Source organism: Opisthocomus hoazin, chromosome 3 (genome assembly GCF_030867145.1).
Source record: "Opisthocomus hoazin isolate bOpiHoa1 chromosome 3, bOpiHoa1.hap1, whole genome shotgun sequence".
In the NCBI taxonomy this organism is placed as follows: Eukaryota; Metazoa; Chordata; class Aves; order Opisthocomiformes; family Opisthocomidae; genus Opisthocomus; species Opisthocomus hoazin.
Genome location: NC_134416.1, coordinates 42,369,905 through 42,388,094, shown reverse-complemented (window position 1 = coordinate 42,388,094; position 18,190 = coordinate 42,369,905). Strand labels below are relative to the sequence as shown.

The window sequence follows — 18,190 nt, the reverse complement described above, 5'->3', positions numbered from 1 at the left end:
CCAGGCTGCTTCAACTAGAAAAGGTTTATTGATATAGTGTTGTTATTATGTAAAAACATTAAAAACATTCTGCATTACATTGTGCTTACAGTCAGTAGCAAATTACATCTGCATCACTGAACATCAGCCTGCTTTTGAGAGACGCTCCTGACGCGCTCAGAGAAGCACGACGCGCTCCAGGGATCCTCACTCCGCTGTTCCGCTGACTCCGCAGCCCAGAGCTGCCACGCCACCACCCATCTCACCAACACCTCTTCCACTCACCATGCAAATGTCATCGTTTTCTTGTGTCCCTGTTATTAGCAGCAACTGCCACTGTCCCTCACAGAGCATTCCCACCTTTCATCTAACATGTAAACATTAAAACATAATTAACAGTTCACAAAAAAACAACTGCGCTCAGTGCTCTGACTGTTGTGTTACGCACACGCGTTTCCATTTAATAATACATTCAGGATATTTTTGAAGGCATTTAGGACTTTATGTTCACAGAGCTGGCGTGGTCCAAACGGAGATCAAAGAAACCCCGTCTAAATTCTGCCCGCGGGCATGTATGTACGCAATCAAATAAAGTCTCTGCTACATAAAACAGCAACGGTTAGAGACTGGTTTCATAGGAAAAGTTTGAATTCTCCTGTTCACTGAAACACGGCTCGTTCCTCTGTGCGGTTTACATTCCAGGACTAAACTAGGAGAAGCGTAAAATTAAGACAACAGCTTCAGTTCTCCAGTTCGTAAATGATTCGGAACTCGAGTTACACACTTGAAGAAGTGCCAGATGCCTGACTACTTAGCTTATTTCTCTTATAAAGAAGAATTAGCACTTCACTGAACTCCTCTGTTTAAGGAGCTTTTGTATCACAAAATAGTTCAAGCTAAGAAAAAGAAAGATATATGAAAGATATGAATATATGAAAATATATCTGAAAAAGTATTTCTTTAAATTTAGGCTCCATATCAAAGATATCCTGAAAGAGAGGAATGAAAAATGCACTTGAGGAAATTGAAAGAAAAAAAAAAATAAAGTTCTCGTCAGTTTTGAAAGAATTTTGTATCTGGCATTGACCTTACCACAGGAGAAAAAATTACAACCCGCAGGTACTCTGTAGGCCTTTCATTGATGTTCCTCTTGCTAATAAAGAACAGTTTCCAATGCCCTTTGCAATAATGCAGTATTAATGATAATCTAAAATTAGACACTCTGATTTAATAAGATAGTCTCATTTCTCTCCCTTAAGCAGATACTATTGTAACATCCCAGTGTCCTAAAGATTCCAAAACAATCGAAGCTAGCATTTCTAGCTACCTGAGAAACAAAGCTTTTGTTATGGATTCATTTATATGAAGATTCATATGGAATGCTTAAATACACAACACTTACGCAAAGACCCTCCGGCTTATTACAAAACAGAGTTAAAAATGGGGTAAATGAACTCTAGCAATTGGTGTACTAACAGAGATTTTAACAAAAAGCTAAGTGAAAAGTAAAATAGTGTTTTAGATTATTAAATACTGGGGATTGCAGGATGATACTGCTATGTAATGGGAATGACAGCTTTTACACATGCAGTGCTCCCATCTGAATAATGTCCCTTAAAAAAAATTGTTTTCAATAACTACAGACAGATTTTTTTTCATTACCCCTACAGAAATCAAGAGGAAGGCTCAACTGAAATTAAAAATAACTTCTTCCAGCACTTAACAGAAGACATGGACTGGTGAGTTGCCCATTATTTTTCTGAAAATAAAATTAAGATAGCCAGCATCTCCTACACTGAGGTCCAAAGTGACCTACAAGCACCTTTAAACCACACCACTAGTACTTCTAACGTTCAGACCTACAAAGGATAATCTCCTTCACCCTCCAAAACAAACAGATACTGCCAACAGCTCAGAGCTCCTAACCTCTGTGGTGCTCTACAGTAGGAATTAAAGGTGATCAGAATCTGAGTTGCTTATAGCTTGTCCATAGACAGTATCTCTCCAAAGAAAGAAAATTAGAATTTTCAAGGTTGTTTTGACTCTCTCACCAGTTCCTCCTCCTGATTCATACTGTCCTTTGAAGAACAGGTACATGGTGTTTTCCCTGTCTTCCTCTATAAAACTGGAAGACTACTGTGTTAGTTAGCACAAAAAAGGGAAGCTGCACAAGCAGCACAAAGATTAACACAAATGTCTCGTTATTGCTGGGTCATTTTCATTCTGACACAAACTAACAAAACAGCCTTTTTCCCTGAGAATCAACCCAAAAAGCAGCCTCTTTTCACGCCTTGTAAATTAGGCCTGTAGTCATACTTCCGCAGCAAACTAGTCTACCCCACTCACGTTCTGTTCTTTTTTGCATCCTATTGTCTTGACAAGCCAAGGTACAAGAGCTAAGCACAATGTTTTGGACTATACTACTGCACATGAGTTGTCTCCAAAGACTTAACAGGAGCACTGTCAATCTCTGATATCCAATGCACTGTTCAGCTTCTTGGCCTACAAGGTAATCAGTTACAAACAGTATGCAAACATGCAGAATTCATTAATCTCTTCACACATAAATACTAATAAGACTCCAGTTAATATAAAATTGCAGTCAATATAATACTGTGCCCTGCAAAAACGTATTGGTTTCATTTACAGTAATTTCAAGTTTACATGAAAGATTTCATATTAAACTTATTTCTACTTCCAGTGTTCAAGAATTGATATGATACTGTAACAAGGTTATTCCTGGGCGATCAGAGAAATGCTCTGAAGATAATCTGCAGATGCTATTATAAAGTCAGTCCATTCCTTGGCCAGCTCTTCCATGGAGACTTCCTCCCCCCCATATTCCTGTGGGAGAATGTTGACGGGGAAGTGTTCAGTCAGACTCTGCATGTAGTTACTTCCGTGCATATACACCTAAAACAAAATATGAAAAGCATTTACTTGGGTATGAATGCTAGGCTACTGAATGAAAACAGGCAGCAAAGAAACTCGGGGCAAGAGCTGAAGCCACCAGCTTGGTTTGACTAAACAGGTGTACTTGTTCACAATGAGCTCCTTAAACGAAGAAGAAAATACCATGTAAGCGAGTTTCCTGTGGGTGCTCAAACTCTGTCCTGCTCAGTGTCTGCACCTTGATGAAGCATGGACTACAACCAGAGAACTACATTTTCTGCAGCTGTGAGCACAGGAGCCAAAACTAACTACACACTTGTTCCAGACTGGTTTAGCGACACTGGTAAGGGTACACGCTACATACAAACAGCTCAAATGAGCTAAACCGTGGGAAGACTGGGGTTTGGTCTTGTCACGATAGATACAGTGTGCTTGCTTCTGAGTCATTTCCAAGAAAAGTGTTTGGCTCCTGGCCATTACTATCTGGTCCTGCCACATGTATTTAAAAACAACATTATGTAGTCTGTATGTAGGTTCAGACAAGTGCTAAGGAGGATATTCAAAAGAATCTATGTCAGTCCTTATGTTTCAGTTCCAAATGAAATTAGATCCTGGACGACTCCTCCACTTTAATGCTTGTAATACTGTAATTTTGGTTTTTCTCCTCCTGCTTTATTTTATGTGTTTTGAAGCCTTGTTCATTACTTTTCAGTCAAATACTTTTATAGGCCTCTTATTAACACCTGAAAAGATTTTTATGCAATTATTATTACATAAAGACTACAACCATATGCACTCAAAGTCAAGACAGATGAGTGAATAGCAATTATTCCTACGAAGATACAGGGAACTGGCCCTTAGAGATTTTTTTTCAGATCATACCTGTAACTCTACGCCAGGGGTCAAGATAATCTGCTGCTGTTCCATTCCATGAACTGAGATATCTGGTTTGTTTTCTTTTAGACCTTTACTGTCCATCTGCCCTCTTTGCTGCTTTTTGAGTTCTAGCCCAAGATATTCTGAGCTGGATCAGGTAAGAGGGGCTTTTTTTCACAAGTATTAATGTGAGAGAAGAAGGGCCACAGCATCAGGCTGCTGGACCATACTCCTTTTTTTAATCATCTTTTGAGAGAGAGGGACTGCTCAAGGCTAGCAGAAATAATCTTGCCTCTCTCCCGTACAAAACACACATGCTAGGAAAAGGCAACTGGCAAATAACAGCTAACGGTGACCAGAAAAATCTGGATCTACTGTCCTGGAGTGCAGTGACTACTGCAAATGCACAAGATCCATGTGCTGAGACAAAAAGGTTTCAGAGTGGAAATAACAATAGGCAGGGATGTTTATTCTGTACTTTAGTCCTGCTGTTAATACTTCACAGTACTTCATTTTGTGCCAGATGAAACCCCTAATATTCTTCTTATGCTACAATAAAGCAGCTGCTGTTGCATCTAAATACAAACAGGGTTTTCAGACTTAAAGCTGCAAAACCATTTAAAACAACCAAGAAGCTATTTGGAAAAAACCTTTGAAGTTAGACCTGACCTGTTTTTGATGCATAAATGCCTCTGCAGGTCTTTCAGGACTCAACAGTTGTCTTCTACTAATTCTGCACAACATCACTGTTCAGTGACAATTTCCCGCTGTCATTTATAGGCAGAGTGCTGGGAGATCCGGGACCTGTTTCTTCCTAGTTCTGCAGAAGAACTGCTGTGTGACCTCAAGCAAATTATTTAACCTCTCTGTGTCACAGCAGTTTTTATCTTTAGAGTGGCGATAAGAGCAACCACTTGCAACTCTCACATTACTGATAACTACAAATGCTTTACATTTAGATTCTGGAGGCCTGTATGGCACTACCACACAAAAATGACTGATGCTCTTCAGTGTTCAGGAGTACCAGATCCTAAGGGAAGTGCTACAGATTGTCATGTAAGGGTGTTGTGGCAGAAAGAAATATTTGTGTGCACTCACCCGTTCCTTTATTTTTTCAGTGAGAAAAGGCTTAATTAGAGCGAAGACTGGGTGGAAGAATAAAGGCTCATTAATCAAGTGGATACCTCGAACTTTTAGTGGAAAGGAATCCTGTCAACATAACATGAAAAACAGCGTAAGAAATACCAAAGGATTCTGTTGTGAAGGACAAGTCTGTGAAAATTATCTAGTCCATAGGTTAGAGTATTCCTCCTGACCTTGCCAATTCCTGCACTTTGGAATGTTCTTAATTTACACTGCCCCAACAACACTTAGAAAAATCACATCTTGTTCCTCCCATTGTAAGGAAAAAAATAAAAAACAGCATGTGGAGAGGCTGACTATTAAAAAAAACAGCCAAAAAAACCAAAGAAAAAAACCCTCAGCAAATCGCACATAACTACACAAAGCTTGCCCTCAGTCTTTCCTCAGAGGTACAATTCTTCATAACCGAGATTCTGCTGGTAATTTACCAAAAGAATATCTAGCCCTGTGCTTTCATTGGCAATTCATAGCCTAAAGGATAATATGTAAATACATATAAATATAAACCATTGAAGCTACTATCTTTAAGTTAAATAAATGATATTTATAATTTAGAGACAAGCCTTGAAATTACTGGGAATTTGCCCAAACCAGAAGTTCAGTTTTACACGATGAAAATAAAAACAAAAATTGTATCTGCATTCAAGATTCCTTTAGAAGTCCCAGACCTTTGAAAGTTAAAAGAAAACATGGCAGTGCTCAAAGAGCATTATGCAATGGGGAAAGAATAGCTTCCATTCGTATCCCACCTGATACTACCTCTGCAACCAGAAGTTTTCTGCTTATAAAAAAGGTACTTCTCACAAACATTTGTCTGCACAGTAGCTTTTCTCACATTACTTCATGCACTCTTCTACGGATAAAAAAACCCAAGACCCACACATTTTTTAAGTGCAACTCCTTTTAGATTTTAATGTATGACAAAGACCTTAACACTATCAGATTACAGGTTTACTGCATGTTATTATGTGTTATCATACACTTGAAGTCTACTATCATGTTCTTCACAAAACAATTTGGTGTTGCCTGGGGTAACAGATTTTTCAAGATGATATCATTTACTAATCTTAGTACGGTTAGAATCATAGAGTCATAGAATCATAGCTTGGAAAAGACCTCTGAGATCATGTTTCGGTTTCGGCTGCCACCGGCAACAAAAGCGCCACGCGGCCGCCCCTCCCCCCACCGGCGTGCGGAGGAGAATGGAAAGAAAGAGGCAGAAACTGGTGGGTCGGGATAAGGGCAGTTTAACAGAACAGCAAACAGAGGGAAAACAGGAACAACAACGGTACAAATAAGGAGAAAACACAACAACGAACCGCACGACCCAGACAGCCGCTCTCCCGAAACAGGACCGGTGCCGCGCCCCCCCAAGCCGCGAGTGCCTTCCCGCCGCGCCGCCCCCCCCACCAGAACCCAGCGTGACGGCACATGGTATGGAATACCGGGCTCTGTTTGGCCAGGTGGGGTCAGCCCCCACCCCCCGGCTGTGCCCCTTCCTGGATTCCGGTGAAAATTAACCCTGTTCTGGCCAAACCCAGGACAGATCATTAAGTCCAACAATCAACCCAAAACCACCATGCCTACTAAACCATATCCCGAAGTGCCACATCTACACGTTTTTTTTAACACCTCCAGGGATGGTGACTCATCCACTTCCCTGGGCAGCCTATTCCAATGTCTGACCACTCTTTCAGTAAAGAAATTTTTCCTAATATCTAATCTAAACCTCCCTTGACGCAACTTGAGGCCATTGCCTCTCGTCCTATCACTAGTTAGCTGGGAGAAGAGACCAACACCTGCCTCACTACAACCTCATTTCAGGTAGTTGTAGAGAGCAGTAAGGTCCCCCCTCAGCCTCCACTACTCCAGACTAAACAGCCCCAGCTCCCTCACCCGCTCCTCATAAGACTTGTTCTCTAGACCCTTCACCAGTCTCATTGCCCTTCTCCAGACACACTCCAGCACCTCAATGTCCTTCTTGTAGTGAGGGGCCCAAAACTGAACACAGTACTCCAGGTGCGGCCTCACCAGTGCCAAGTACAGGGGCATGATCACCTCCCTGTTCCTGCTGGCCATGCTATTCCTGACACAAGCCAGGATGCCCTTGGCCTTCTTGGCCACCTGGGCACACTGCTGGCTCATGTTCAGCTGGCTGTCGACCAGCACCCCAAGGTCCTTTTCGGCTGGGCGGCTTTCCAGCCACTCTTCCCCAAGCCTGTAGCGTTGCATGGGGTTGTTGTCACCCAAGTGCAGGACCCGGCATTTGGCGTTGTTGAAACTCATACAGGTGGCCTCGGCCCATCGATCCAGCCTGTCCAGATCCCTCTGCAGTGCCTTCCTGCCCTCAAGCAAATCAACACTCCCACTCCACTTGGTGTCATCTGCAAAGTTACTCAGGGAGCACTCAATCCTCTCATGCAGATTATTGATAAAGATGTTAAACAAGACTGGACCCAAAACTGAGCCCTAAGGAATGCTTTCCATTTCTTAGTACATACTTCCTTTCTATTAACTTCTGTTTCTTCACACAGGATAGTAATTTGCAAAACCTACTTCTCAAGGAAAACACAGAGTTGAAACTAAGGTTCCTTAATTTTTACTTATAGGCATATTGAAGAACATTAAAGCAATCTCTGGGTGAAATATATAAACCTCGTTAAAGTGATGAAAGGAATCTGAAAAAAATAAAAAGAGTTAAAACTTATTTCTCTTACAGAAAAGAACACTGGAAACACACAAATTTTTTATTTTTTTAAATAGCTATAATAAACACTTAGAAATCTGAAATCCATGCAACAAATCTGAAATAGGTCAAGATGGAAACATCACATTCAAATAATTTTCTTTTTGAAAATTTGAGATAATGGATAGAAGCCTTAGATGTAATTGCAAATCCTATTCTACCTCCTTTCTGCTTTATTTCAAGGTTAAAAAATTACTAGCAGCTTGTCTACCACCTCATAAATCAACTGAAACACTCTCACACGTCCTGTTCTCACAAAATCTAGCCCAGGATTGTATGAATATCAAGCGTTCTTATTCTAGATGTGAAAAGTTGGGAATATCTGCTGGTTTCATGGAAGTTTTACAGTAGATACCAAAAAGGAAGAACAGCTGAAGTTCCAATGATATTAGTTCAATGATTAAGCTTTGACTGAATCTCAGATATGAACCTTACCAAATCAGAGCAAGAGATATCTCCCTGGCTTATTTCCATATCACAGGCTAAGAGTTTTATTATTATCACTGATTTTCAACCTAACTTCTGAAGAAAAACGGGATTATAAGGTCACCTGTAGCTTGCCTATCAATGCTCCGTCCCCTTCTTTTTTCCTTTCATTCTTTTTTTTTTTCCTCTCAAATTCATTGGCAAATTTCACCTAAATTTGACAGAAAGGAGCTAGTCTTACAGTAAAGTCACCACAAATTTGGTAAAAATAGGAGGTGAGGTAGTACCGAGTTGCACAAAATAATGCTCATGTTGGGGATCAAAAAGCAAGCAGAAAGTAAACATTATACATTCTGTTGGTAGCAGATGGATGGTCACATAGCATCATCCATACCGGTAACAAGTTAGTACTGTCTTGCTCTTAACTCTTAGCACATACTATTTCTCATCTTCTCTGAGTCTCAGGGGGAAAAAGCCTTGAACGTTGAGTTATGCACAAAAGAATGGAAGAGAGGAGATGAAATGAGGTAATGAACACAGATCCTTACAAAATTGAGCTTTATCTGCTCTTACTCTCATGAAATCCGTAACAGGTTGGTGGAGTTCTTATAAAACATCAGAGGTTAAAAGACATTTACTGCTATACAAGAACATACTTTAAGTCAAATTCGCAACAACATATGTCTGAGCTATCTGACTTTTAATGGATTTAAGATTTTGTTCTTTCAAACTGCATAGACTCTAAGAAGGTCTAAGAAAGGAAAATATACCATAGCTGAAAAATTTTCCAAGAGATCAAAAATTGGGAGTTATAGCAATGAAGAAGCATAAAGCAGTATGTCACACTTACTGTGAGAACAGCAGCAATTTTCTTGGCTACTGCTGGACTGATTTGCAATGCGTGAGCAAATCTCCACCCTTGAAGATCAAAGATAGCCTTGACTCCACTCCGCTGAGTCTCAATCTCCTTTACAATGAGTTCAGATGTGATGAGACTTACACGAAACACATCATATGCTGTAAATAACTTGGGATCCCATTGTCCTGAAGATTAAATAGATTGCACTGCATTATCATGAGGATACCACATGCACCTGTACTTTTTTTGCTTGCTACTGCTTCTAACGTGCTTCTCAGGAACAAGAAGGAACCAGCAATATCAAAGGTCCTGAAATAAACAGATTTGACAGTACAGAAGTTATTTTGTGTGCCTGCTCTGTCACTCATCTTTCAAACTCTTTTTGTAGATGGTACCACCTAATCGAGATGGTTGTAGATGCCACCTAAGGTAGTATGTTCCACCTATGGCCATAGCCTCCAGTACAAGGTTTTGACAGGAACAGCTTAATTCAGTAACAGTCATGCTTGTGGAAACTACAGAGCATCAATCCGGTCATTTAATTTTTCTTCAGTACAGTAACTCTGCCAAGATTCAGTGAATCTCACTTGTTTTCCTGAGGCCTGAGCAAGGAATTGCATGGGATGAGCCTTAACCCTAGATGAAATCTTTAGAGAGCACAACTTTCTACTAGACCAGCTGATAACAAAACAAGACTTTGAAAGCTGGCAAAAATTATGTCTCTGTCCAACACAAACACAAATATGGTAACACATGATCATTTAACTACATCTTTTAAAAAAAGACTTTTGGGAGTGCATCAAACAAACCAAGCATCTTCAGAGTGTTGTTAGATGGGGCTCTTTGGCTACATATAAATAGTGAAAACCCAGTGAACTACTTCTCATTCAGAACTAAACCAAACGTTGGTACATGACTAGATGTACACCTTTTGTTCCTCTTCTCCCCACTCTGTGCTGCATCTGCACCGATACCACACTCTTAGAACACGGCTTTGAAAATTTGCATGGAATCAAGTAACCATTGGGACTCTCAGACCCAAATAACCACATATTCTCACAAGGTTTAGGCTTTTAACCTTAAGACTTCTTTTGATGCAGAGAAGAATTCCACTAAAAAGAAAATAAGTTCTTCATAAAGGATTGTACAGCTTTACCCATAGCAGTATATAAAGTCAAATGAAGTAACTGTAACAGCTCAATAAACTTATCTTTAAATTAATGTAAAGGTATTTCTAACAGGGAACATAAATATGTTACCTTTCTAGTTAAGACATTCTGATATTATCTAATTTTATCAACCCCTGGTGTTGTACCCATAAAATACTTTTGAAATTGTGATAATTAAAAAAAACCACAAAACAAAACAAAGTAAACAAGAAACCCCCCACAAAACAAAATAAAACAAAACCGTCAGTGCCAGAGCCAGGTGTGAAATTGGTCCAAGCACTTCTGTCACTCACCAATTCTATATATCAGAACTTTGCTTCCACGTGGGTCCCTTGATCTCAGGACTCCATGATAGCCAGCACGCAAAAGACCAAGAACAGAATATGGTTGTAAATCTGCACTTATTTCTGGACATTCAATTCTCCACTTCTGGTAATTCTTCAATAACTGGAAAAAAAATAAATGTGGATGTCAGAGAAGCATCAGGTATTATATGAAGAGCACAGTTAAAAATAAGTTTTCAACATGTGGTCACAGTCAGGTTTAGTTCATTAAATTAGCTATAATTTCATTGCCTATTTTAAGCAAATCACTCTTAGAAGCAGAAGGTTGCTATACTGGATCAAGTGAGTGAGTTGTTATGATGATTTTGGAGTCCTGTCAAATTATTAATGGACTGCAGGTGTCATTTTGTGTCAAAAGAGAAAATTGGAACATGCAGAAAAAGCCTGTCGTTTCTGTGTAAAATACATCTAAAACTCAGTCTTCTCACTCAGGTTACCTTTAGGGTTATTCAGTTTGATACTGTGTCAGATTCTTTCAGGATTTGCTGAATTTAGACGTGCCAAATTTTAGAGAGGAACATTCTCCTTTATAGTCCTTCCCCCCCCAAGTATGGGCCCATTTTGTACACACAGTTATTAATAATTTTCATTTACTATTTGAAACAGGTATGATCATCAGCATATCCAGAGAACATTTTCTAAGACCCTCCCACCCCCCTGAAATGGCAGATTACAACAATGTAGTGGGTCCATTACCCACTAGACAATTTCCCTTCCCAAAGTGGAAATAACGAGAATCAGAGATCCTGTCCATTACCAGGGACATGACCACCCTGGTTCCTAAGGCTGGAAAGCAGCATCATAAGCCAGTACGTCCAAGGCACGGGGTGGGTGGGCTGTGTGTTGAAAGACAACGGCCAGACTCTAAGGAAGAGTCAGTTAAAGGCATTCCCTTCTGAGATAACATCCATGTAGGCAAATTACAGATGATACTGTGAAAGGTGATCTGAGAGAGGGATCATGAAAAATTAAGTTGGTGATGTAGTAGTTCTAACTTCTGAGTCTAATTACTGTTTCGCTTTAATATTGATTAAGTGGTGGTGGAGAAAATGAACTGCTATGCCCTGCAACTAAAATTTATTTGACATATTGCATAGGTAAGTGGGAAGCTATGCAAGACTGTCTACTAAAAAGCTTCCTCTCCATTCATCAGCTAAATTCTGCCTCTGCTGTATCACCCATGCTCAGTTCTCTAGCATTCAGTTTGGAGGGTAGAGGGAGAGCTCTCACAAGTAATTTAGATTTTGTATTTAAATTCCCTGAACAGCTACAGTTTAGACTTTTAACCCGAGACCTTCAAACAAACTCAGAGAATCAGAATTTTTCAGTACCTTGTTTGACTACAAACTCAAATGTAGGTTTAAATCTTAAAGGTAGAACACACAGGCTAGCCTTTCAAATTGTTACTATATTTCATCAAACAGGAAATAACCATCTGATCCTCAGCACAGTTTCACAAATTAAATGTGTTCACTACAATGAAAGCTTATATAGGGTTTATCTGCATTAAATTGGTTCACCTAGGCCATCTTAAAATCAAACAAATAAAAGGGGGGGGGGCGCGAAGTAGGCAAAAGTAGTTAATTCGTGGAACAGAAATTCACTATGATTTCAAAAACAGGCCTGATTAGGCACTCTGATTATCCCACTCTGTTACTACTTCACTCTGTACAAAGGGCACTGTGAGCAATCCCACCGTCTTGTGCCAACCAGACAGCACTGTCAACACATTACGTTCTTTTCCTCGGTCTTTCCAACACAGACACTTAAACAACAATACAAAAACACTCTGAAAACTACTATGCAAACATTTGTAGCTTTAGCATTTCTCCCTTTTCTTCTAAAATCAGTTGTACCTCAACTTAACGAACCTAACTAACAACTACATATGTATTTTAAACAACTCTTTGAAGAGCTGTCTGCCAAAACCAAGATAAGAATAAAAACGATACATTCATTCAATCCCCTAAATAATCGTATCTTGTCAGTATAGTTAGTTTCTCATTTTCATGAATATTTACGATTTTCAAGTTGGAAACGGCAAAGGTTTAAGTTCTGGACCTTGGGAGGAAGGAAGTGGTGCTCACAGCTTGTGACACACTCAAGATCCTTATGAAAGACATGATTTACCTACTGGCAAGTCGATTAAGAAGTAAGTATATGGTTGGAATACTCGTGACACCTTCCATGATGTAAGCAAGTGGTACATCTTTTTACGTAGACACATAACATGGCTATGCTCCAAGCATATTTCCCTTGCCCAGAAACCCATGAATGCTGAAGAGTTGTCAGATTTTGAAAACCATCTGATTTAATCAACTGAAATAATTTAGAGCTGAAGTAAAGGTTAGCATTAGCTAATATTTCATAGCATCTACAGCTAGTTTGGGGACATTTTCTGTGAGTTTTTACTTATAGAAACAATCCCTTTCCTAGCAGCTGAACATACTCAAGTCACCCAGAGCTACTTACATGAGTAATCCTGAAACATATAGCAGACTACCAGTGGGTACTTCTAGTTTTACTTTATTTGGAAAATTTCTAGTTTAACATTGTTTAAACACAGAAATTCACATGGAATATTTAAAAAAAAAAAAAAAAAAAGAAAATATGTCTTCTGTAAAGACAGCAAGTAAAAACGTAACTATTGTATATAGTAGTGTCTGGATGTAGACGATGAAGTGACCTAGTATCAGGAAAAACAGGAGCATTCATTATCTTGCATAAAAAAATGGCTCACACACTTTGAACGCAAGGAAGACATCTCAATGTATAATTACCTATGTTTACAAACTCAATAACCTACTTAGCATGTGCTCAGCATCTGAAAATAGATGCAAGATAACTTGATAAATGGGGAAAGCTGGATGAAGAATTCCAGTGTCTGGAGTTAAGCATTAATTAAGAGAGTTTTTTCCTGAGGTCTGTTGGGGATAGTTCCAGATTTCTGAACATCAGACAGGATGAAAGTTACTGATTAATGCAAGATTCATGTGCTACAAAACAAAGAAAAGTGAACTTCGTACTTTACTTAGAATTAAAAAAATAAAACCAACGTGCTTGTTACAGAAAGCAATGTATTTCTATACATAAATTATTTTTTCTTTATTAATAACTATTTATTCGTATTCACAAGGATGCTAGGCAGAATTAGGCCTCTACTGTGTCAGCAGTTGTAAAAATACACACAACGTTTAGAGAAAAAAATGTTTTCTACTGACAGTCTTTGTAGAAGAAACCAACAGCTCAAACATTAGAATATAAACACACGCATATATACGCGTACATACACTTTTGTGCATATACATTTTGCGTATTTTTTATATATGTGTATATAGCGACACACAGAATTTAAACATATGATATACACAATGAATTTAAAATATTTTTACAGAGGCATAGAACTTTCCCAATTCTCTTTGCCACTTGTGCTCAGCACAAAGGGAAGACTGGCTGACTGCTTTGTGTTTCCTCAACAGTCAGGTCAGAGAGCCTAACACGGGCTCTTCCATCCTTTTTGAGGAATCCCTCTGTACCGATAGAAGAAAAGCTGCCAATTAACTGATTTAAACTTGGTATTTGTATTTGAATGATGTTAATATCCTCAGAGATAATGCCTGGGACTCAGCGGTATATATGACACTACGGAAAACAATCCTTCCTGTACATCATAGTTATTCTAAGCAACTTATTTGCAGTACAACACACTACGAAGTCTTAATTCCTCTATAAGTCAAATGCAGAGCAAAGACAAAGTCTGGCTATATACCTTTGTATCAACCAGAATTCCTAGAAGGATGCTACATATTTAAACAGTTTTGAGTGCCATAAAAATGATGCTTACAAAAGTCTAAGTGGTGTGTTATAAAAACATCTCTTGGCATAGGGTTTCAGTGTTGCATTTTTACTGAATTCAAAGCTTTTCATTCTTTTCCCCAGAGTATAATCTATTTCAAGTACAAAAAGACAGTATCCTGAAATCACTGAGAATTAGCAGTATACAAGAATTGTGGGATGCAATGGAAGGACATAACAACATGCACTAAGCAAAAAAGCTTTATGGAGGAAAGGAGATGCAGGTTCTCCAGATTTCACATATCACTACTGGATCCAAGTGACAGTATTTTTGACCACAACAGTGAAGTAAAACATACACACATAGCTGGTACATAAAAAAAGGGATATATAAACCCATTGCTTTAGAACAATTAATAAAGACCCACTGCTCTGCTTCTCAGTTCACAGCATATATAGTAGGTAGGTGTATCTGTACAAATTACTGAGCAAACAACATGCTCAGCTCAGGTACGAATTTACATCCAGACTGAAATATTTTGCAGCATTAGCTTCTCATCCATACCTGTATCTCTAACAGGGATTACAAAGACACAGAGGATGCTGTAATGATATAACACTGTTCCTTCTCAGTGTGAAGTTTTGGTAGGTATGTAAGTATTGCCTAGAAGTCTCACAGGACAAGAAAATTTCTTATTTACCTACTTAAGGTTTGTTGTGTTGTTAGACAGTTATTGTCAGTCTGTGTCAAAGGACTTTCTGCTCATTCCTAGAGACAAATCTCTGCCAGTATTTCATGTAGAAGGACTTCACACTTTCTTACCAATAATATTCGTGAATTTGAAATCCTTTCATGGAAACTATCTGCTTAACTTCACCTCTTCTTCTGGAGCCTGTGCTTAAGTGGTTCAGATTCATACATACATCTCCAGCCACTTTCTAAGATAAAGCACTAGGCCAAGTCTAATCCTTCCTGTGATTCAACATGCAGAAAAAGAATTCACTTATAACGAGAACAGTCTGTTACTGAGCTCAATTGAATAATCACTGGCTTTAAATACAAACTTCTTCAGAGTTGTAGGTCTTCTTAAAGTTCTTCAATCCCAGCTACCCGTTTCAGTGGTGGATTTTATTCTAGCATGACATACACCAACAGATCAGTACTTGAAAGTAAATCTGGAATTGACAGTGAAAAAGCATAAAACATTGCCATTGGAATGAGTTGTCATAAAAGACTGAGAAATGGAATGCCTTGCCGCAATCTACCCAATCATTCTTTTCTGAAGCATTTCCAAATGTTGATAAAATGAAATCAGATACCTCTGTGTCAAATATTAACCAGGGATGCATCAACAAACAGTCTGGTCAGTTGCCAGACTCTTGATTCACATTTAAGGCTAAGTATAAGCCCATACTAAGAAAGATGCTTGACAAGAGCTTGAAGACCTTTGGTTATAAGCATTGACAGAGCCACAAACTTTGATTATCCCTTAGCTGCTCTACAAGTACTATGCAGCGGTACACAGAAGCCCAGTGGGCAAAATGGGACCATATCAGCCTGAACTCCAACCTGAGACACAACATCTAACCAGGGCAGGAGGGAACAGCCACTGTCTGGACTGATGGTGGGAGGGCTGTGTCTAGGATGAAGTACTACCATAACCTCTGCATGAGGTCACACATGGGCTAGATGAATATACATCTTATGACCACCACAGATTTTTGCACAACAATTCTCTTGGGCTTTAATAACCCAATTGCAGATAAACACATTCCTTACAAAAAAAAAAAAAAAGTACTTCTTTTCTTCTTCCCATGCTGTAATAGGAACAACCCAGAAATCAGCGTCAGCTGCTGTGTGGAAGATTAAGTACAGTAGCTACAGCATTTGGAGGCCTGAAATTCTAGATGAAAAGATTAAATACAGGTGTTTTTTGAAAATGTCTGAATCTTAGTTCAAACAAGGGTCCAAACAAGAAATTCGGAAACTTTGCAGCCTATGGAGACTCAGAAATTCTGAAAAGATTCTAAAATGACTTAATTTTTCCCGAACAGGTCCCCAGCCCTAGAGGGCTGATTCTCAAGAAGAGTATAGGAAATTTGCTACTTTGTAGACTCCATCTCTAAACCTAGTTTAGATTCCACACTCTTGAAGATTAGGCCTACCTACAAGACTTGTCAACTAATCACAAGGAAGTGTAGAAACGTATGGGTCAGATTCTGAAGTGCCACTGTCCTGTCTACAGGATTATCAATAACAACCACTTGCAATGCAACTAGAAGTGCATATTTAGAGGTGCACAGTGCCATCTTTAACCCCTACTTTTTGGAACATAGGAATACAGGAAAACAAAATGGCTTTTGTTGGAAAAGAAAAAAAAAGGCACGGTTCCACAATTGTTTGTGCACATGTCTGATATAAACAATCTCATCAACTTCATGCAAAAGTAAGATCCACAAATATCCAAAGGAATCTGACTTGACTCGCTAGTTGTTCTGCTGAGGAGGAAAGGCTTAAAGCTATGACACAAGTCTTATGAGCCAAATGGAAAGGACATAAAATACAATTTTTAAAGCTATTTGTGATTAAGATTTTGATTTAATTTCTCACACTCTTGTTTCGCTACCCTGATCCTGCAATACACCCATATGCAAATGATCTTCTCTTATGGTAGCTAAACTTGGAAAATCTACAGCGCAGAGAAGTCAGAAACTAAAAGGTGAGATCTGTTGTGCAATGCTGTATCATCAACATCAAATTCCACTAAAACACAGTCTCCAGGTGGCACAAGTGAATAAATGCTTTGGCCCTGGTGAGATTTGGAAATACTTTCTGTTCAGAAGGGTTAGTGGTTGTCAACCTTTATGCAAGAAAAGAAACAACTAATAACAATTTGTACCTTTTGATATAAAAATTACACATGCACTATCTGTGTGGCAAAGAGCCACACAAACAGGCAGGAAAGCACCAAAACTTACCAAAGCCTGAAAGGAGCATCTCAAATGACTAAACCCCAAGAGAAAACAAAGTTTTTACTCGTAGCTTTATGTTAGCGTAATTGTGAGCCTGTAGTGAAACTAGTAGCGTTACCAGTAACTAGTGATCCGAGCCCGGTAGGCACTATAAGGATGTCCTTTTTCCCTGGCCGGAGTTGTGATCACACCACACTTACCACAACCTCTACGTTACTTGACCGTACCAGACCCACCGTAACCTCCACGTTACCTCACGGCGGCTGCGCGAAGCCGGCCATGCCGCCGCACGCTCACACGGCCCCACGCCGAAGCCACGCGCGACGAGCCGCCCGTGACAGCCCGAACCTCCACGCGTGGCCTCGGCCGACCCAAGCAGCGCGGCTCACCCGCCCGACACCCGCGCCCTCCGCCCCACCGACAACCCCCGCCCGCTCCTCGGTCCCCCGGCCCACCCGCCGCCACCGAGCCTCGGCAGCCCGCGGGCCTGAGGCGAGGACCCCGGAGGCGGCGGGGCCGCGGGGTGCGAAGCCCGGCGGGCCTAAGGGACGACGCCCCCGGGGCCGGGCCCGGCTGGCTGACAGCCGCCGCGGGGACCCTCCGCACGGGGAGGGTCTGTCGCCGTCTCCTCGACCTCAGCGGGCGGCGGGAGCCCCGCGGGGTCCACCGGCGGCGGCTGCGCCCGCTCCCCCCGGCCCTCCTCACCCTCCAGGCCAGGTCCAGGTGGAAGTCTCTGGCGCGCAGGAACCTCACTAGGAAGGAGTCGGCGAGGGGCTGCGGCCAGCGCTGCCCGGGCTCTGCCTCCGCCCGCCGCCGCAGCTCGGCGACGGCGCCGCGCACCCGCGGCGAGTGGTCGGGCAGCTCGTTGAGGCGCGCCGCGCCAGCCGGCCCCTGCGACATCCCCCCCCCTCCCGCCACCGCCGGCCGGCTCCGAGGCGATGGCCGCGCTCAGCCCCGCCGCCTCGCTGGTCCCGCTGGGAGCCGAGCC

At 40.8% G+C, this 18,190-nt stretch overlaps 1 protein-coding gene and 1 long non-coding RNA gene across 3 annotated transcripts; both read right to left on the bottom strand.

Moving 5' to 3' along the window:
* Positions 1-6: 6 nt before the first annotated feature.
* On the bottom strand, positions 7-18,105 carry TTPA (alpha tocopherol transfer protein). 2 transcript variants are annotated; one of them, XM_075416077.1, is made up of 5 exons: positions 17,908-18,105; positions 10,384-10,537; positions 8,913-9,106; positions 4,846-4,956; positions 7-2,892 (listed from the first exon to the last, which is right to left on the bottom strand). In XM_075416077.1, the coding sequence occupies exons 1-5, from the start codon at positions 18,100-18,102 to the stop codon at positions 2,713-2,715; spliced, it is 834 nt and encodes a 277-aa protein (XP_075272192.1). In that variant the 5' UTR covers positions 18,103-18,105; the 3' UTR covers positions 7-2,712. The 2 variants fall into 2 exon arrangements, with proteins under 2 accessions (XP_075272192.1, XP_075272193.1); XM_075416078.1 differs by lacking the exon at positions 4,846-4,956.
* Positions 7,474-8,896, bottom strand: LOC142360848 (uncharacterized). The gene is made up of 2 exons (XR_012763432.1): positions 8,187-8,896; positions 7,474-7,568 (listed from the first exon to the last, which is right to left on the bottom strand). It is a non-coding gene; the product is annotated as an uncharacterized LOC142360848 (long non-coding RNA).
* Positions 18,106-18,190: the final 85 nt, after the last annotated feature.

Excerpts from the sequence above, each read along its gene's own strand:
- TTPA (XM_075416077.1), bottom strand. The coding sequence starts at position 18,102 with ATGTCGCAGGGGCCGGCTGGCGCGGCGCGCCTCAACGAGCTGCCCGAC. Across the intron at positions 4,957-8,912 it reads AAATTGCTGCTGTTCTCACA|GATTCCTTTCCACTAAAAGT; the intron begins GTAAGTGTGACA and ends TTATGTTGACAG. Across the intron at positions 2,893-4,845 it reads CTGAAAAAATAAAGGAACGG|GTGTATATGCACGGAAGTAA; the intron begins GTGAGTGCACAC and ends ATTTTGTTTTAG.